We start from the raw sequence: 21410 nt of genomic DNA, 5'->3' as shown, positions 1-21410 counted from the left end.
ATATATGCATGTGCACATATACACAAGGTGTGTCCAGAAAGTATCCAGAGATGCAATATGAAAATAGAGGAATTTATTGAAGGGGTTACAAGATACAAGAAACACTGTACGTGGAACAATGACACTTCAGGCCCCTTCAAAGTAGGCACCTCAGGACCTCATACATTCTCCCAGCATCTCTTTCAGTGTTCCAGACACACTTCAAAATATGATCAGGTCTGAAATCTGTTCTCTTTTAAAGGTGATTTTCATTTTGGGAAAGGCCAGAAGTCACAAGGTGCCAAATCTGGGTTCTAGAGAGGCTGAGTCCCCTGGGTGATTTGATGTTTTGCAAAAAAACTCTATATGAGACATGATGCATGAGCAGACATGTTGTTGTGATGAAGCTGTCAATCACCAGTTGCCCATAGCTCTGGCTGTGTTCATCGTGTTGCATTGCTCAACTGACAAAGAACATTGAAGTGCAGCACTCCTTATTAATTGTTTGGCCTGGAGGGGTGTGCTTGTGATGGGCAACTCCTTCCCAATCAAAAAACACAGTTAACATGGTCTTGATCTTGCTGCAACTTGGCTGCTCCTTCTTTGGGCATGGAGAACCAAGCGACTTCCATTGGGATGGCTGGGCCTTCGTTTCCAAATCATAGCTGTAGAGCCATGAGTCACCTCCGGTTACAACCTTCTTGAGGAAATCTGGTTCATTGGTAGCGGTTTGAATCAAGTCATTATTCAGCATGATCGATGTTCCTTATGCTCTGGTAGCAGAAGCTTTGGAAAGAATTGGCCATGACACATTTCATGCCAAGGTCCTGTGACAAAATCTCAGACACAGTAGTTTTTGGAATCCCCAGATCAGCCTCTGGTTCTCATACTTTCAGTCGCCAATCTTTATTGATTGCAGCCATTACACATTCAACATTCTCAGGTGTCTGCTTGTTGTAGGCCTTCCAGAACATGGATCACTTTCAGCAGTTTCTCAGCCATCTTTGAAGTGTTTATGCTATACATCTATTTGCACTGCACCCATTGCATTGTCCCTGAAAGCCTTCTGAATCAGCTAAGTAGTTTCTGCTGAGCAATGTTCAAGCTTAATGCAAAATTTGATGCAGATTCATTGCTCTACTTCCTAATGTTCAGCACACATTTTGAATACAGTGGCCACACAGTACACATGTTCACTAACCGTTGTCTACTGCCATTACCAACTAGTACAGTGAAGTAGTCATTGTTCATGCATGTACATTCTAGTCCACTCTCCTTGGCTGCCAGGTTACATATATGTCGCTCAAACTGTTCTCATTATATTAACAGTGGCTGGACTTTTTCCACACATGTGTATGTATGTGCTTGTGTATATATACACACACTGACACATATATATGAAGAGAAAAAGTTAGACAGGTACTCTCTCTTGCTGGTAACTTCCAACTAAGATTAGTTTCAAGCAGGGTTTTAAGAAGTGAGATTATGGCAAGTTAAAAAATCATTAACTTCTGGTACCAATCTCTTTAATTTAAAAAACAAGTCATGAAGAAATTGTTGGTAAATGGTGACCTTCCTCTTCTCCTAACACACTGTGAAATTTGAAACAGGAAAAGTAAACCTAGTTTTCATTCATTATAAATACAACCATAGGAAACTTGAGCTGATTTTCTTATTTTTTCCAATTAGTACAATGTAGAAATGTTTAATTTTCACCACTGACACATAAAGTATCTTAAATTTTTAAATAGGGGTATATATGTTTTCAGGATAAAAGCATCTTCTTTTATTAAATATTTCTTTGAAAGTAGCCTCCTATATACTATATATATTATACCTAGCCAAAGATGATTGTCAGCATGTGTTAATGCTATTGAATGCATACATTATGAGTTAAATTGCATAAATGCACATTGATAAATATTAACTACTTTGACTTTCAGTACAAATAAACACATATGATTCATCTTAAAATAGGCTGAGCAAAGAGCGTATCCAAGAATTGCAGCAGCAGATTGAGGATCTCCAGAAGTCTTTACAGGAGCAAGGCTCCAAGACTGAAGGAGAAAGTGTAAGTACCTTAAAAGTTATAATAATTCTCTTGCATGGACACTCTGTAATAGGTCCTAATGCTCAAATAAATCTTGTATTTTAAAGTGCTACTTTTATCACTGATGATGCCCTAGAATACCGTATATATCTGCATAATAGATGCAGTGATTTGTGCCAATTTGGAGCCTATAAATTAATCATATGTATTGGAAGCTCATGGTAATTCCTGATTGAGAGCATGCTTCATTTGAGTACTTCACAGTTTTGCTGGGAATCCAACAGGGGTAGGCTGAGAAAAACCCTAGTGAGAGTAAGCATCAGTCAGAATTGGGGAAAATTTCTAGTAAGAAAAGAAAGAATGAGAAAATAATTTCAACCAGAAGAGCAGTCAGAAACTGTTTTATACCAGCCTCCAAAGGACAGAAACCTTAGTCTAGTCCTGAAGACTTTGCCCCTTATTTCTTGCCTTCTTCCATACTAACTCATGACCTTGCCATTTCTAATGGATTTCAGTGGCATATATTGTGAGGGCAGAAATAAGAGGACCCAGAAGAGATCAAACAGCCTAAATGTACTTAGCAATGTTCCTATAGTTTGATTTCTATATAAACAGGAGAAAAGAAGTAATAATTGAGGGAGGGCTTAAAAACAACAACAGAAAGATAGGGCTAATTGTGTGTTAGGTAGATATTGATCAGATGGAATGTTAGGTGGTTCTACCTGTGTTCATGGGGGAGAATAAGAGATGAAAAGGAAGCTTGAAAGGGTTATGTTTCCTTTCTGTCTTTTTTATGCTTTATATGATTTTTTTCTTTTTTCCCTGTGGGCTTGGAAAATAGAAATCGTCTCATGCATGGCGGCATCTCATATGTGCATATATACGGTATTGTAACCTTTCTAATACAAATATAGTGTTAAGGCACATTAGGGAATAATTTTAAAATAGGATCTATTTGGAGGAGTACATTTTGGACTGCAGTGTTTTAAAGATTTTAAGTTTATTTTTTAAAAATAGTGTTGGTGTCCACATTATACTTCACATTATATATTTTTAAACTCTGCAGCTATTAAATAGATACCGACCTACTATTGCTATTTAAATTCCTCATTTTTTAAAAGAGGCAATTTTATGTGTTGAACTTTATTTTTTAACACAATCTAAGTTCTTCATATTGATGTTAATATTAAACTGCTTACATTTATAATGATTAAGGTTTATTATAAAGATAACTTAGTTCTTGAAGTCCATTCTTTATTAAAGGCTTGAAATCTTAAAAATTTTATTTTAAATAAATAATTTTTTAGGCATTTAAGTGTTTGATACTCCTCCATATCTCACATTCAGCTTGCATTTTCTATTTGTCTTCAAGTTCAAATTTTATTTACATTGTGTTCAGGAATATGAATACATATTTTCTGGTATTGTACTCTTTGTTTCCTTTCCTTTCCCTTTGAAGTGAAAAAATACCTAAACTTGTGTTTTTAAAAGTTTATTATTATAATCACAAATTTTCAACTCATTTATAATTTTAAATAATACACCTTTAAAAGAAGGTAAAGAGATTTTGATGTCTGGAAAATTTAGCTTTACTTTACAGCAACTGTTTTTAATTTTTGTAGTCCAGCAAACTAAAACAGAAGTTGGAAGCTCATATGTAAGTAAAACTGATACTTCATTTTAAATATGAGAGGGGAAGGGTTTTAAATGTATCTAAACTTAATATTTTGTCTGATTTTGTTTATAAAAGCAAGCTGGTGCCAATTGATATCACTGTGACCAGGAGCAAACAGAAAAACATACTAAAAGGTTCAATGATCCCAAACTTCTACACATTTCAATTACTAATACCATTTGAAGAGTTTACAAAGCTGGCAACTATCACAACTAGACTACGCAGAAATGGGGGATGTTATAAAATATTTCTTTCTGTTAGGAAGCAGAGGTGGTAGAGAAAGAAATCTCATGTCTCTGGCACCTGTCATGTGTCAGCCATTTACATCCTCACAGTAACCCCTATAGTGCTTGGCAGGAATTCTTCCCATTTCACAGGTGAGGGAAGTGAGGAACAGAAAGTGACTTGTCCATGGTCCACAAACGTTATGTGGCAGAAGCCAGTGTTCATTCTTAGGTCTGTTTGGCCGCAGAGCTTCTTGTTCTTATTTCCACTGCTTAGGGAAAAACTAACAGAGGTCCATGAAGAATTACAGAAGAAACAAGAGCTCATTGAAGATCTCCAGCCAGATGTAAATCAGAATGGTAGGTACTTATAAAAATCTGGATCTAAGGACTTTCCCTTTTTTCTTGACAAGAACTGTGCATGAGTCTTTGGTCAAAGCATAGATACATACATTGCAAATAAGTTCTGTGATAATTTTAGTGATTTAAGTAATAAATGATCTAATCTTAATGCAGAAAAAGTAAGTCTAATGAACTGATTGATATGTAGGAGTATCAAACATTTTGAAGTGGAATAGAATTAATATTATGAAAATATAAATAATGATTTCAATCAGATTAAAATGAACTTCAAACATTATATTCAAAGAACACTTTATTTTTTCTCATGATGGTTGTGCTTACATTGTAAGATAATATATATTGTAAGTATATTTGCTCATTATACTTGATAGAAAGGAAAGAAATAGCTAGATAAAGAAGATTATAGATTTTTTTAAGAAAAAATAATATGAAATGTTTTAGGATATATTGGTTCTAGTTCAAAAGTTTTAGATAAGATTTCAATATAAAGAATAGGTACAAGGTTTAAATTCTCTTGTCAGTCCTTATAAATGCGATAAATATATTTTTGCATATAAGGATGGAGTATTTTAAATGGGGAATAATTGGTTATGTTTCATTTCATTTTTAATTATAGCACAAAAAATCAATGAACTTGAAGCTGCTCTTCAGAAAAAAGATGAAGACATGAAAGCAATGGAGGAACGATATAAAATGTACTTAGAAAAAGCAAGAAATGTGAGTGACTTGTCTTACAGAGCTCAAGTTTCTGTGACTCGGGCGCTACATGGGCCTGTTCCCCTTGATTGTACTGCTCTTGCTTTTCTGATGTCACCTGCTTCTCATCACCCGCCTTGTTGGTCCGGCTTCTGGCCTGTTTCCTTCCAGGTCAGACCTGTGGTCTGTCCCTCTCACTCTTCAGTCTCAGATAAAATGAACACATGGCTTATAGAAACAGTTTAAACATTGACTGTAGTGACCTCAGTAGAGGAAATGACCAGTATAATATAGGGTGTCCTTGGCTTTTTAATGAAGATATATTTGCCTTTTGTAAAAATTTAGGTTTTCAAACTTGTTTGAAATTATTTTAGCATTTAGGCTAGCTTAGACAGTTAAAAGAATAAACATTATTCTAATGTTCACCACACTACTTATTTTTATTTTAATTTTATACTTTAAGTAATGTAGCAGTAGTCTCACAAAATCTTTTATTTTCATGAAAACTATATATTTTCTGAAAAAACTGTAAGCATTCTCTCAGAAATGTCAATATACTGAATAAAAAATACTAAATATATTAAACATACTAAAAATATACTAAATATCCTAAGTAAAAAAAATTTTATAGTGAAGCCTTAAAATATTGATAATATTTTGCCCTGGCTGGTGTGGCTCAGTGGATTGAGCACTGGCCTGTGAACCAAAGGGTCGCTGGTTCAATTCCCAGTCAGGGCACCAGCCTGGGTTGCTGGACAGGTGTCCAGTTGGGGATGCATAAGAAGCAACCATGCATTGATGTTTCTCTCCCTCTCTTTCACCCTCCCCTCCCCTCAGTCTAAAATTAAAAACATACTGATAATATCTGCCCTTCTTGTGTTTCAGTTTTTTATACTCTTCATTAAGGTATAAATAGCACCTGCAGCAAAGATAAACTCCCAGATCTTAAGGCTTAGCAACATAGACGTTTAGTTCTTGGTCCCATGAAATCCAGTCATCAGTGTGGGATGCACTGCTCCATGCAGTCATTCACAGTCCTAAGGTGACAGAGGTTCTGTCTTTTTCCACACACAGTTCCCAAGTTCATTGACATTGTCTAGCTAGTAGATGAAGGAAAGAGCATAGATTGTGTGGGAGGTATGTAATGAGTCAAGCCTGGATATAGTGTAAACTGCTTTCACTCACTCCAGAGGGAAGAATTCAGCCATATAGCCACACTCAACTTCCAGAAAGGCAGGGCTTGGTAAACATCCAGGAAGTCTATGCCACAGTTCAGGGTTGCTCAGTTACCAATGTATAAATGCCCATAGTAAAAAATCCAAAGTATAGGAAGGTTCTCAGAGACAGCTTCTTTTAAGCTTTTGGTATGTTTTTTTTAACAGTGGATATTTACCAATATATATTATCTCAGAAATTGTAAGGCATATTACCTTTCTACTCTTTTTTCTATACTTCTGTAACTATATATGAAATTTTCCTAATTCATTAAATCTCTAAATATTTTAATGGGTTTGTAATTACATCTATTGTTCGAAACTTGTTTTTCCTTGTAACTTATTCCTGATATTTCTGAGTTGATTTTCTGTTATACTGCTGATTATATAGTTTCCAGGACTGTATAGTGTCTCAGAACAATGTTACATTCAAACATCTGAGTTTTACTTAATTTCTTAGTAATTTACATAAATGTGATTGGCACACTAGTGTTTAAAGACAAAATCACCAATATCTATTACATTGATGTTATATATTTACTACACTTAACTAGATAATATTTAAAAAGGTTGTTGCTAAGAATATTTTGTATGTGTCACTCTTAGTTTGTATAATTAGCAAGTTCCACTGTAATTATTGAATTCATTTTAACTTTAAAAAAATGCTCAAGTCAGATAAATGTGGAACGGCTTACTTTAAGATCTCAGTGCTCAGTGTGATAAGGCTAGATAACTATCCCTAATTACTGCACCTTGGAGAACGTAAATTTGATTTGGGGTTGGTGATCTTTTCATTTTTATGCTGAATTTTTATTGTTTCTTATCTATAGAATAAGTTATCTTGCAATTCAGATTAAATTGTAAGACATTATATAGTTAGCTTCTGGATCACTTTCTGGATAATTTTTCCACTTAACACTGATTTTATAGTCTGTGTTCTTAAATATCAACATTTGATAAGGAAAGTGAGTAATATTTTCTTTCAACAGGTAATAAAAACTTTAGATCCCAAATTAAATCCAGCATCAGCTGAAATAATGCTACTTAGAAAGCAGTTGGCAGAGAAAGAGAGAAGAATCGAGATTCTGGAGGTAATACTTTCATATTTACACATCTGTTCTTAATTATTCTGGGTAATCCTGGTAATTAACTACTGACATGAATTAGCCATCAGTGGTCAAGTTTCATAAGAAAGTAGAAATATTCTTAGCACTCTGTGTGGTCATTGCAGAGCATCTCACTAGCCCGTGAGATTGGTCTCTCCACAGGTTATGGACCCTGCTGCATGTATCTCTCTCCTTCTATACCAGCCTGTCATGTGGATACCACTTAGTTCTTAATGGACTGCACTACCACGCTCCTTTGAAAATTATGTGGAGGAGCCTCCTGGCTGGTGTAGCTCAGTGGATTGAGCGTGGGCCTGCGAACCAGAGTATCGCGATTCGATTCCCAGTCAGGGCACATACCTGGGTTGCAGGCCAGTTCCCAGCAGGGGACCCACAAGAGGCAACCTTGATATTTCTCTCCCTCTCTCCTTCCCTTCCTTTCCCATCTAAAGATAAATAAATAAATAAATATGTTTAAAAAATTATGTGGATGAGAGTTCATTCAGAAAAACAACGAAAGAAAGAAACCAAGTTTACCTTTTAAGTAGGGAACTGTTCTCAGTTAACCAAATTTATCTCATCTCTTTTCTGAACCCAAACAAACTCATTAGGTGGAATTCCTGAGAGATGGAAGTGTGTCAAAGTCCCAGTAAGCCCTTGAGTAAAGTGCCAGTCTGTTATGAATTATGCAAAGTTAGTTGGTAGTAGCATGTTCTCATTAGTTAGCTGAGTGTTTACATTTTAAAGTTATTTTTGTGTCAGTGATTGTTTTTATGAGCTGGGTGAAGTCTAAGTATGTCAGCATAGAACTGTATATTCTTAGGTTTTTATAATTAATTGGGCATGTTGTAGTTTCCCCTGCAAGTGTTTTACAAAACTACTGTTTTTAACACTGTGGTGAGATTTAATGCTATTGTTGAAGCCAGTGTATACTTCCTCGTAATGACACGTGGGTCATTGCTGAGCCCTGCTGAAGTCTATATACTTGCTTGAAATCCTCCTACTTGATAGTTGGTTTCTATTTGAATCAACTAGAAGTGCTTTATTTCAAAGAAACGTGTTATGTTCACTTACCATTTTCTTCATGTTATTTCTGAGGGAGTATCAATACATATGGGCTGTGGGGAAAATACTTGGTTTAAAGATTTAAAGACTTTAACATCCAGAGTACACAGCAGCCTCTGTACACTTTAAGTTCTTGTTCAGGCCATATCTGTTGGCATAGAAAGCCCTGAAGAGATGCTATTCATTCTTGAGGATCCAACTCAAACATCTCTTGCTCTACAAAGCTTTCCCTGGGTGCCTTAGGCAAAACTTTCTCTCCATGGTGACTGCATGTACTTTACACTCCTGACTTCAGCACACAGTAGCATCGTTTTTCTTTTTAAACCATGTCAGAGTGAATTGAGGCCAGAGGCTGTATCTTATCTCTCTGTTCTCCCACCATTAAATACGACATAAATCAGAGGCCTGGGTTACAGCTTTACAGGTAACTTATCTTAAAGTGGTCACCTTCCCTCTCTGGTCCTCAGTCTCCTCATCTGTCAAATAGTGGACTGAATCTGAAATCTAAGTGGCTCTTATTATTCACCTCTCAGTAAAAACCATGACAGTGGACAGCACTGTTGATGCTTGACATGAGCTCCCTGACACATGTGATGACAGAGTGGTGCCTTTAACTCTGGGGCTCTGAGGATAAACTTCGGTTAAGTCACAGCACGTGGGCCTTGAATTTGTGTGGACTTATCTGTACACTGAAAAAAGTAAAAAGGGAGAAAAATAAAGTAAAAAACTGGCCTGGGGTTGTTCTATGAGCTACCTTTCCTGGGGGTGTTTGCCTGGAGTGGTTTGAGCCAGAGGAAAGGTGTCTCACCTCCCTCATTTCCTGCATGCTTTTTCTATTATCAGAGTCTTCCTATGGGAACATTCAGGTGTTTTCAGATTATATTTTTATATGATGCAACTCTCTCTGGTACTCAAGAAAATTATAAAGTTAGCTATATTAGAGTAATTAAGAAATGGATGTCAGTCTCCAGGTGTCATTGTAACTATGGCCACAGGCATTCTAGTATATATAGTATATAGGTCATCAAGAACTGAGAGATGCAAATTCATGCTAAGCTTTATAGAAGATGTAGAGGAGTTTCTGGGGTATTTCTTATTATACCCTCTTTCTCCTTAGTTTTAACTCCTCAGTTGGTGCAGCTGTGTTTTGTTATCTAAAGAAGTTTTTTCATTTTCTAGACATGGAGGACAGTGACATAAGAATCAGTAGTTTCTTGTTTTTTCTTTTGTTGCTGTTGTTTTCTGATACCTATTTTACTAGTCAAGTTTCTGAAATAAGGATTCACTACTCACAACCTTACTCTTTCGGGCTGTTGTACACGCAGGTCTCCCTTTTTCAGTTTACACTTTGAACACTTTGTATACCACAAATGCATTCATGAGATTCTCCAATAAACATGTGAAGAAATGATTGTATTCTTAGTCACTTGGGGTTATTTGGGGGATTTTAATAGTGTTCATATCTTTTTCCAGAGTGAATGTAAAGTAGCAAAATTCCGTGATTATGAAGAAAAACTTATTGTTTCTGCCTGGTATAATAAGGTGAGTTGAAATTCGGTTAATGATTGGGTGTTTAGAACTGTGTTTATCAAATGTTTTGACTAATAAATAGATTTTGGCTAAAATCTATTTTTTGACCAAAGAGATTATATTTGACGAATAAGTAGGTTTTATTGGTCAAAATGTTTGATAAACACATGAATCAATATATACACATTATATATATAAACAAAAGTTACCCTGTGTTCATTGCACTCAGGTTATTTTCTGTCATATTCTGTTTTTTTTAAATGTTGGTTATATCAAGGGTCACGATGCAGGCACAGGTAAACACCGCTTGCCTCTTCACACAGCCACGGCAAGAATTATGGCTACAAAACAAATATCACCCAGAATTGTCAGAAAATTGAGGTGTATGGAAGTCCAAAAGCGAAAGAATTAAAGAAGCCACATTTATTGAGATAGGTAGGAGAGGCAGAGACATGGAGACACGGAATGGGTGGTCCCACTCCCACATGTGGTGGATAAAAATCTGGAGGGTTACCTCAGGAGAGAGATCCCACCCCATACCAGACCACGCAGCCCAGGGTTCCAGTGCCAGCAACATACATCCCCATAACTTCTGGCTGTAAAAACCAGTGGGGGTTGGGGAGCAGAAGAAACTGAGGGATTCTGAGGCATGTCCTTTTAAAGTCCCACAGTGGACTTAGGACTTACGCAGACTCATGCCCTCTGGGCTTCAGCCCCAGGGTAGTACATGGCAGGGCACCAGTGGCATACAGAGAGAAACTGAAGTGTCTGGCACTGGCACAAGTGCCAGGGGACATCTTCCTCCTAGACAAAGCTGCAGAGGCCAAACAGTGGCATTGCCCCCTTTCTGAACCCTCCCCCACACAGAGCAACAGAGTGGGGACACCATATCTGAGACTCCATTAACCTGATTCCCACGGTTTCCTCACCCTGGTGATTACCTGAGGCTCTACCCCATCCAGCTTACCTGTGCGCACTTTTATAATAGGCCATGCTACTAAAACAGGGAGTCAAAACAGCTCTACGTAATATGTAGAAGCAAAGACAGAATACGCAAATGAGGAGACAGAAATATGGCTGAAATGAAAGAACAGAACAAAACTCTAGAAGAAGAATGAAACAAAATGGAGATAAACAGTCTATCAAATGCAGAGTTCAAAACACTGGTCATTAGGATGCCCAAGGAACTCATTGGGTACTTCAACAGCATAAAAAAGACCTAGGCAATAATGAAAGTTATAGTAAGTGAAAGAAAGAAAAATTTACAGGGAACCAACAGTGGAGTGGAGGAAACCAAGCATCAAATCAATGATTTGGAACACAAGGAAGAAAACAATTCAGTCAGAACAACATGGAGAAAAAAAGAATCCAAAAATACTAGAATAGGCTAAGGAGCCTCTGGGACAGCTTCAAATGTACTAGCATTTGAATCATAAGGGTGCTGAAAGAAGAGAAAGAGCAAGAAATTGAAAGCTTATTTGAAAAAATAAAGAAAACTTAACCTAATTTGGTGAAAGAAATAGACATAGAAGTCAAGGAAGCATGGAGAGTCCAAACAAGATGGACCACAAAGAGGACCACACCAAGACACATCCTAATTAAAATGTCAAAGGTTAAAGATAGAGAATCTTAAAAGCAGCAAGAGAAAAAAGCAGAGTTACCTACTGATTTCTCAAAAGAAACTTTGCAGGCTAGAAGGAACTGGCAAGAAGTATTCAAAGTGATGAAGAGCAAGGACCTATAATCTAGATTACTGTACCCAGCAAAACTATCATTTAGAATTGAAGGGTCGATAAAGTACTTCCCAGACAATGTAAATCTAAAGGGGTTCATCATCACCAGGCCCATATTATATGAAACATTAAAGGAACTTATTTAAGAAAAAGAAGATGATCAAAACTATGCACCTTCACATGGCAAGAAATTCACAGCTATCAACAATTGAATCTAAAAGCAAACTAGGCAAACAAGCAAAACTGAAACACAGTCATAGATACGGAGATCACTTCAGGGGTTATCAGCTGGGAAGGGGCAGGGGAAGAATGGGGGAAAGGTGCCAGGATTTAGAAGTGCAAATTGGTAGGTAGAGAGTAGACAGGAGGATGTTAGAACAGTATAGGAAGTGGAGTAGCCAAGGAACCTGTATGCACAAGCTATGACATGAATTAAGGGTGGAGATTGTCAGAGGGAAAGGGGCTTATTGGGTGAAGGGTGGCAAAGGGGGAAAAATGGGACAACTGTAATAGCATAATCAATAAAATGTATTTAAAAACAAACAATGTTGGTAATAATCCAAATTGATTCTGTATTTTAGTTTAATATGTTTAGTTGATTTTCACCTTTTCAAAATCAGTAAATTGATTCCATGACTCATAGACCTTTCATTAATGCACATGAAGCACACATACCATACTTCATTAACACTTCTAAAATTGCCTTATTTGAGCTGAAATATTTCATTTGTGGTCCATAAAAGGTTTGTTTAGAAATAGGAACATTTGGCCCTGGCTGGTGTGGCTCAGTGGTTGAGTGCCAGCCTGCAAATCAAAGAGTTGCCAGTTCAATTCCCAGTCTAGGGCACATGCCTGTGTTTTGGGCCAGGTCCCCAAGTAAGGGGTATGTGAGAGACAGCCACACATTGATGTTTCTTTCCCTCTTTCTCCTTCTCTTTTCTGTTAAAAAATAAATAAAGTTTTAAAAAAGAAAAAGAAATAGGAACATTTGTGTAATGCAAAATTAAGTGCTTCTAAGTAATCAGTATTGGTTTTAACTTACCCTAAAGCCTCTGTGTGTCTTTTAATGTTTTTTTTTTTTTTTAATTCAGGGAATACCTTTTGATAATTGTCCTAACAAGGAGAAAAGTAGTATAAAATAATCTGAAATGTATTTTACTTTTTTACCCTTAGTATGTATAGGATGTTTTTGAGGAAAGAAGCAGTTCATAATATATGTGGTTCTTTGGGGTTATCTCAGCCAGTTAGAACAGATAATCGTGCGGCCAGTCTCTACCTTAGCTTCTACTGCTTTGCGGTGAGAGAGTATCTGCTTGTAGACTCCTGTGTGTGAACCCTGAGCTTCACTGCACAGAACCGGTTGTCCTTGCTCAGACAAGCTTTGTCCCTTTTGTGCTGTCATACTTTTCCTCTGTGTTTTTTTTTCTTTCCTTCCTTTCTCTGTTTGATAACATCAGGCTTAATTTAGCAAGGTCTTGAAGGAAATTATGAGTGAAATGTTCCCAGAATCTTCCATCATGGATTAATCATCCCAGTTAATACCGAGGATTGCATGTTGTTTTCTTGTTCTCCTGTGGCCTTTTGAGACATAAATCATTAAAGATATTAAAGCCAAATAATGTATTATTCATTTTTCAACCTATACATTTTGAGAGTCTACTTGATTTTATTATACTAATCACTATTAATGCTAAATTCAGTAAGCTTGTGCTATGCTGTCCTTAGAGAGAAGGAATTATTTCCCTTGCTAAGAAACCCAACAGCCACAACGACAGTCATTTGGTCAAGAATAAATATGTAGGTAAATCATAGTAAATTTTAACTATACTGTGGTTCTCAAACTTTCGCATGCATCAGGAGACTTGTTAAAATACAGATTATTGGACTCACTTGCAGAGCTTCTTATTCATAGGTCTGGGTAGAATCTGCAGGCAGAATTAGCATTTTTAAACAAATTCCCAGTGGTGCTAATATTAACCAGAGATCCCACTTCAATAACCATTGACCAAAGCCTTTCTGTTTTGTTCTGTCTGCTCACAGCAGGTGGAGTGATGGCCCAAACACATAAATTTGCTTTGGAGCCTTTTTTATTGTTTTAATTTAAGTTAATTCTAGAATATTTTTTAAACTACTGTTTTTAATGATTCTGTACTTAGTGACTTAAAATAGAGAAACTGGGTTTCATGCCCTTGTTTTTTGCTTCTTACCAGCATTACCATGTGCAGATTAATTAGCTTCTGTGCCCTTATTCTTTTCCATAAAAAATGAGAAAAACACCAGTAGGATTGTTTTGAGGATGAAATGACTTTATGTATGTGAAAAGCACTTTAAACTCTAACTCTAAATAGTTTTTTTATGTGTTTATTTGTTCTTGTTCAGAGTCTAGCATTTCAGAAACTGGGGATGGAGTCTAGACTTCTGAGCAGCAGTGGAGCTTGCAAAGACCCTGGTGCCTGTCCTCCTGCACGCTCCTTCTTAGCGCAGCAACGGCACATTACCAGCACCCGGAGAAACCTCTCTGTTAAAGTTCCCGCTACGACGACTGATTAAACTCAGAAGAAAACAAACAGAAGTGTCCTTAAGTATTTTCTGTCCAACTGACTACCAGATTGAAAAAGAAATCTATGATATAGGATACCAGCTGTTCAACAGGCAGGAACTTAATTTTGCTGGCTGACTTTGAAAACAAAATATAGAATTAGCTGTCCCTCTGAGAGAGTGCATTTGAATAGTTAGAAGATTTAATTAGGCATACCTCTCAAACATTTGTGTTTTGAGAGTATTCTGTTTTCTGATTGACTTTGTATATTTCAGCTTAATATTTTCATCTGTGTTAGTAACTTGGTCAATTTGAAATATGTAATCAGTAATAAGTAATTTTAAAATATTCATTTTATTGTTGGGTCCATATAAAAATAGTCTTATGATAGGCACATGTAGGACTGTGAACAGTTATATCTTTTATTTGATGTATACAGAGTATACCTCCAGCATCAAGTTCTGGCATTGAATGCATACATTTTGTCATCTAATGGAAGATAAAACATTTGGAAGTTTTGACTGTTGAAGTGACTTTGCCATAGTAAAGTAACTAATTGGAAATTTTGCAGATTCAGAAGTGGTAACACTTCTGTGTACCTACCTTCTGTGGGCTTATTCACAGCAGGGTTGAAATGCGAAAGGTGAGGAAATCAACTGATTTTTATAAGAGGTGACTTTCTGGTGTGAAATAAGCTAAAAATATACTTTGTGTGAAACCTCCATATGCTCTTTAATATAATTAATGAAGATTAGAATTTATTTTGCTTTTAAGCATTAAATTATCAGGGTTTCTGCTAAAAACACTGTAATTCATTTGCCTCTTCACTGGGAAGAGATGGTGCAGTGATGTCACAATTTGGAATCAGTTTACCAATAAGCAGTCTGTCTCAGGCTGTGTTTATGGTGTTCAGTTCGTTTCTGGTTGAAGCTCTTTATTTTCAAAGGTGTTCCTTTCTAACTTTTTGAGAGTTACACTTTGGCATTTTAATTTGAGTAAAATGTGCTGTTCAATATTGTAGCCACACGTAGCAAATTTGATTAAATTGATTAAAATTAAGTCCCTTGGTTGCACCAGCCACAGTCCAACTGCTCGGGAGGCACATTGGCTAATGGCTATAGTGTTGGACAGTGCAGATACAAAATATGTCCATCGTTGCAGAAAGTTCTGTTGGACGGTGCCGTACTAAGTCTTTTTATAATAACATTGAAATACTCCTTGATGTTAGACCACAAAAGTAAAAAGCTGAAAAATGTCAGGACTCTTTCATTATAAAACGGAATTGATCTGTGACCCAACTAGCATTCTTGCATTCCTTAAAGCTGACTTATGGTAGTAGTTACTTTACACGTTGTTGGTTCTGTGATCGGTAGCAAGTACTCGGCTCTGCTGTGAAGTGAGTATGAAAGCAGCAGCCATACGCAATATGGAAACCAAATAGGCATGGTCATATTTCAGTAGAACTTTATTTTACAAAAACTAGTGGTAGGTCGGATTTGGCCTGCAGGCTGAAGACTTCCTTGGGTCTACAGTTTATTCTTAACATTTCCTCGAAAATATGAATATTGTTTCCATTTACAGTGTTACTCATTTAGATTCTTGGTTTTTAGATTCTCTGTCAGTAAATTTTTTAAATTACTGAAAATACAAGAATTTCCTACTATATTTAAATTTCTGAGATTAGGGTGTATCTGTGAGGATAGTTTGTTTTTTATCAGGGTTACTTCTGTTGACTACCTCTTAGGTTTTGATGTCTTTTTTCAGTACATTTGCAAATGTATCGATTGTTTGCATTTTCATACATCCTTGTAGTCTCTGCTTGCCTGTGAAATAAGCCTTCGAAAATATTTTAGCATGCTTATAAAATTTTCTAAATATTATGGCATTCTGGTATATTTTGGTCAATGTAAAACATGAGCTCCTTTGGTATTTACTACTTGCTTATAATTGATATTTTCCAGGCTCCTCAAGCTCCCTTTTAAAGGAATTTATTGTAAAACAACAGTTTCAATAAATTAGTATTTTCACAGTTCAATTGCTCCTACATTTTAGATTATTATACTTGGAATTTCTAAATACTCCATGCAATTTCTGAATAAGACCTAAAACTAGACTCTTTTCTTAATAGAGAAAAATCAATTTTGTGATTTACTACTTTTCCAGGTGATAGGAAGAAAGTTTAAATTGCTTCATATATCAGTGTTTATACAAGACTCATGTAATTTAAAGTTCTGTATTATTGTGGTTAATCATATGGAAATTCAGGAACTGGCCAGAAGTGAGACTCATTTCCACATCTGGTTAATATAGTGAGATTGACACCCTGTGGGTGGTAAAGCATTATGAATATTTCCTATAAACCATGAGCTATACATGTCTGGGTTACCCATGATGTTTAAGTGTATATACCGGGGAAGAAAACTTGAGCATTTATCTATGGTATCTGTGGCAAGTTGTTACATGTCCCAGTGATAACAAAGTAAAACCACAGACTAATTTGGAAATAATCTTTAATTTTGAGCATTTTCTGTAAAACTAATATTTTTTTAAAAGAAAAAGTGTGTATATATGACAATGATGTTTATCCTGAGATTAACTTAATGTATTGAAAAATACTTCAGTTTCACGGTATTTTTTCAGTGAATAAGGCTGTTGAACTGATTTAGAATTAATAGAACCAATAGGTTAAGAATCAATGTGTTGTCTAGAAACATTAAACTGGGCATCCCTCATTATGATGTCATCTTGGATAACTGGAGTGCTAACCAGAATGTTGGCTAATGCTTGTACATCTCTACCTGTGTCTGTGTAGTGGCACATGTGACTCTATGGGGTGGCTTTTAGTGCACAATACCACCATTTCAGGTTCTCTGTGTACATTTAACAATAATCATTCCTCTGTAAAATGTGTGTATACAGTTGTATGCATTCATTCTTATTGTGAACCTGTACATTGCAAAGAAGTAGTGTGGAAATTTGTAAAGCACTAAAGCAGAACCACAAAAGAAAATGATGTGCAGTTATAAAACTTGATGTAGCTTGCCCTGGCCAGTGTGGCTCAGTGGTTGGAGCATCATACCATAATCGAACCCCTGTGGGTTCAATTCCCAGTCAGGACACATACCTGGATTTTGGGTTCATCCCTGGTCTGGCCCTCCGCTTCCCCAGCCTCGGCACACATCCCTGGTCTGGGTGCTATGAAGGCAACCGTTTGATGCTTCTCTCTCATTGATGTTTCTCTCTCTCCCTTCCTCTCTCTAAAAAAGCAAATGAGTATGTCATTGGGTAATGATAAAAAAAGCAACTTGATGTAGCTTAATTGTAATATTTAGTTTCTAAAGTTTTTTTCTATTTTCTATGGAAAAGACTTTGACATTTGAAAAATAGAAGCAATGTTTGATTTATTTTTGTATTTAGGATATTTTAAATAAATGATTGTCCAATAACAGTTTAATAAGTTGTAAAGTGTTCTAAGTAAATAAACTTTCCAAATCTGTGTGATAATTACGATGTATTATTAGTAGGTACGAGTGCACGTTTATTTGCTGCTTTATTTATTTTTAAAATATATTTTATTGATTGTGCTATTACAGTTATCCCATTTTTCTTCTCCCCTTTATACTCCTCCATACCCCCTCCCACCAGCATCCCGCCCCACTTCCTGTCCTTGGTTCATACATACAAGTTTTTGGCTCTCCATTTCCTATATTATTCTTAACCTCCCCGTCTATTTTGTACTTACTATTTATCTTTTTATTTCCTGTACTCTTCCCCCATTCTCCCCTTCCCCCTCCCTGCTGATAATCCTCAATGTGATCTCCATTTTTATGATTCTGTTTCCGTTCTAGTTGTTTGCTTAGTTTGTTTTCGTTTTTGTTTTTTTAGGTTTGGTTGGTGATAGTTGTGTCTTTTGTCATTTTACTGTTCATAGTTTTGATTTTGCTGGGTTTTTTTTAGATAAGTCCCTTTAACATTTCACATAATAAGGGCTGGATGATGATGAACTCCTTTAATTTGACCTTATCTGGGAAGCACTTTATCTGCCCTTCCATTCTAAATGAAAGTTTTGCTCGATAGAGTAACCTTAGATGTAGGTCCTTGCCTTTCATGACTTTGAATACTTCTGTCCAGCCCCTTCTTGCCTGTAAGATTTCTTTTGAGAAAGAAACCTTACTGATAGTCTTGTGGGCACTCCTTTGTAAGTTGATTGCAGACCCCGACTCATGGGGTCCGAGACATTGTGGATAGGGGAGAGACATTCACAGACTACTGATTCCTGTGGAGGAAAAGGGCCAGCATGGCTTTTTCTCTCAAGGGGGTCAAAAAGCCATGGCCCTTGCCATGACCAGCCTTTATTGGGTTTCTTGGCACATTACATGGTGGTCCTCATTTACTATGCACAGGTTGGTTTAGGTGGTTACCTTTTACAGAAAACAAGCCTATGCTGCTAATCACATCACAGAAGAGGGATACTTGCAAATGAAAAGGGAAAAGTAGTTGAACCAATTACACTCCATACTGGGGAGTTTTAGCATGGATTTTAGTTAGTTACTTTGCAATAAATGTTTGCCACAAATCCGGGTGAGGGAGTTCTTAGCAAAAGCAGGACTCAAAGCAGCCTAGGTACAAGGCAGGCACCTGAGAACCTATCAGTGGGTGTGGTTCCTGTGCATCTCCAAGTGGGAGCTGGGCCCACGCCAAGCAGAATGGTCTCCTACAGTAGCTAACTGTCTCCTTTTCTCTTGCTGCTTTTCAGATTCTCTTCTCATCTTTAATCTTGGCTAATGTAATTATGATGTGCCTTGTTATGTGCTTCGTTGGGCCCAATTTCTTTGGGACTCTGAGCTTCCTGGACTTTGTGGAAGTCTATTTCCTTTGCCAGATTGAGGAAGTTCTCCTTCATTATGTTTTCAATTTCTTGCTTTTCCTCTTCTTCTGGCACTTTTATGATTCTGATGTTGGAATGTTTCAAGTTGTCCCAGAGGTTCCTAAGCATCTCATTTTTTTATATTCTTGTTTCTTCATTCCATTCCAGTTGAATGTTTATAAGAAATAAAATGAGATGTTCCAAACTGTTGATTTGAGTCCCAGTTTCCTTCCTGTCACTCTTGGTTACCTGTACATTTTCCTTTCACTTTTCATAGCCTTCACTCTTTCGTCTACTTTGTGAGCATCAACCAATTCTCAGAGCATTCTGATAACCAGTGTCTTGGACTGTGCATCTGATAGGTTGCCTATCTGAAAGGTTGCCATATTCATGGCTTAGTTGTATTTTTTCTTTTTCTTTTTTTTATTTAATTCTTGTTCAAGTACAGTTTTCTGTCTTATATTCCCAGCCCTGCCCCACCCAGTGCTCCCCACCTCCCACCCATTTCCACCCCCCACCTTAGTTATTGTCCGTGTGTCCTTTATACTTGTTCATTTGAATCCTTCCCTTTTCCCCCTGTGATTCTCTCCACTCTCCCCTCTGGTCCCTGTCAGCCTTTCTGTATTTCAGTGTCTTTGGTCATATTTTGCTTGCTTGTTTGTTTTATTGTTTAGGTTCCTGTTAAAGGTGAGATCATATGGTATTTGTCTTTCAGTGCCTGGCTTATTTCACTCAGCATAATGCTTTCCAGTTCCATCCATGCTGTTGCAAAGGGTAGAAGCTCCTTCTTTCTTTCTGCTGCATAGAATTCCATTGTGTAAATGTACCATAGTTTTTTGATCCATTCATTTACCAATGGGCATCTAGGTTGCTTCCAACTCTTGGCTATTGTAAACTGTGCTGCTATGAACATCAGGGTGCATAGGTTCTTTTGGATTGGTGTTTCAGGGTTCTTAGGATATATTCCTAACAGTGGAATTGCTGGGTCAAAAGGCATGTTCATTTTTAGTTTTCTTAGAAAATTCCATACTGTTTTCCATAGTGGTTGTACCAGTCTGCAATCCCACCAACAGTGAACTAGGGTCCCCTTTTCTCCACAACCTCTCCAGCACTTGTTGTTTGTTTGTTTGTTTGTGATAGCCATTCTGACTGGTGTAAAGTGGTATCTCATTGTGGGTTTAATTTGCATCTCTGATAGCTAGCAATATTGAGCATCTTTTCCTGTGTCTCTGGATCCTTTGTCCTCCTTGGAGAAGTGTTTGTTCAAGTCCTTTGCCCATTTTTTAATTGGGTTTCTTGTCTTCTTTGAGTGTAGTCGTGTGAGTTCTTTGTATATTTTGGAGATTAAACCTTTGTCTGAGGTATCATTGGCAAATATGTTTTCCCAAACAGTTGCTTCTCTTCTTATCTTGATACTGTTTTCCTTAGCCATGCAGAAGTTTTAATTTTGATGAGATCCCATTTGTTTATTCTTTCCTTTATGTCCCTTGCTCTAGGGGATATATCAGTAAAAATATTGCTGTGTGGCAATATTTTCCTGCCAATGCTCTCCTCTAGGGCTTACTGGTTTCACAGCTTATATTTAAGTCTTTTATCCACCTTGAATTTATTTTGGTGTATGGTGTAAGTTGGTGCTTGAGTTCCATTTTTTTGCACGTAGTTGTCCAGTTCTCCCAACACCATTTGTTGAAGAGGTTATCTTTACTCCATTTTATGTTACTGCCCCCTTTGTTGAATATTAATTGACTGTAGAGAGTTGGGTTTATTTCTGGGCTCTCTGTTCTATTCCATTGGTCTATGTGCCTGTTTTTATGCCAGTACCATGCTGTTTTGATTACAGTGGCCTTGTAATACAGTTTGATATCAGGTATTGTGATCCCTCTTACTTTGTTCTTCTTTTTCAAAATTGCAGCTGCTATTCGGGGTCTTTTCTGGTTCCATGTAAATTTTTGAAGTGTTTATTCTATGTCTGTGAAATATGCCATTGGTACTTTAATACGTATCGCATTGAATCTGTAAATTGCTTTGGGTAGTATGGACATTTTGATGATGTTAATTCTTCCAATCCATGAACACAGTATATGTTTCCATTTGTTTGTGTCTTCCTTGATTTCTTTCTTCAGTGTTGTGTAGTTTTCTGCATACAGGTCTTTAACCTCCTTGGTTAGGTTTATTCCCAGATATTTTATTTTTGTTTTTGGTATATCTAATAGGATTTTTTTCTTGATTTCTGCTTCTGTTATTTCATTGTTGGTATACAAAAATGCCTTTGATTTCTGAATATTGACTTTGTAACCCACTGTTTTGCCAAATTCATTTATTAGTTCGAGCAGTTTTTTGGTAGAGGTTATAGGATTTTCCATGTACAC

At 36.7% G+C, this 21410-nt stretch overlaps 1 protein-coding gene across 1 annotated transcript in view; it reads left to right on the top strand.

Annotated features, from left to right (window-relative positions):
• Positions 1 to 17678, top strand: part of HOOK1 (hook microtubule tethering protein 1) — a 57525-nt gene extending 39847 nt beyond the window's left edge. Inside the window, exons 16-22 of the mRNA XM_037043129.1 lie at positions 1957 to 2050; positions 3652 to 3686; positions 4206 to 4288; positions 4908 to 5008; positions 7191 to 7292; positions 9846 to 9914; positions 14015 to 17678. Of these exons, the coding sequence (XP_036899024.1) occupies positions 1957 to 2050; positions 3652 to 3686; positions 4206 to 4288; positions 4908 to 5008; positions 7191 to 7292; positions 9846 to 9914; positions 14015 to 14185 (655 nt within the window). The 3' untranslated portion in view covers positions 14186 to 17678. The remainder of the gene's footprint in view (positions 1 to 1956; positions 2051 to 3651; positions 3687 to 4205; positions 4289 to 4907; positions 5009 to 7190; positions 7293 to 9845; positions 9915 to 14014) is intronic.
• Positions 17679 to 21410: the final 3732 nt, after the last annotated feature.

This window comes from Sturnira hondurensis, unplaced genomic scaffold (genome assembly GCF_014824575.4).
Source record: "Sturnira hondurensis isolate 20B ecotype Veracruz unplaced genomic scaffold, ASM1482457v3 Scaffold0004068, whole genome shotgun sequence".
Lineage (NCBI taxonomy): Eukaryota > Metazoa > Chordata > Mammalia > Chiroptera > Phyllostomidae > Sturnira > Sturnira hondurensis.
The sequence above is the reverse complement of the archived record's forward strand: the minus strand, read 5'-3'. Positions and strand labels throughout refer to the sequence as shown.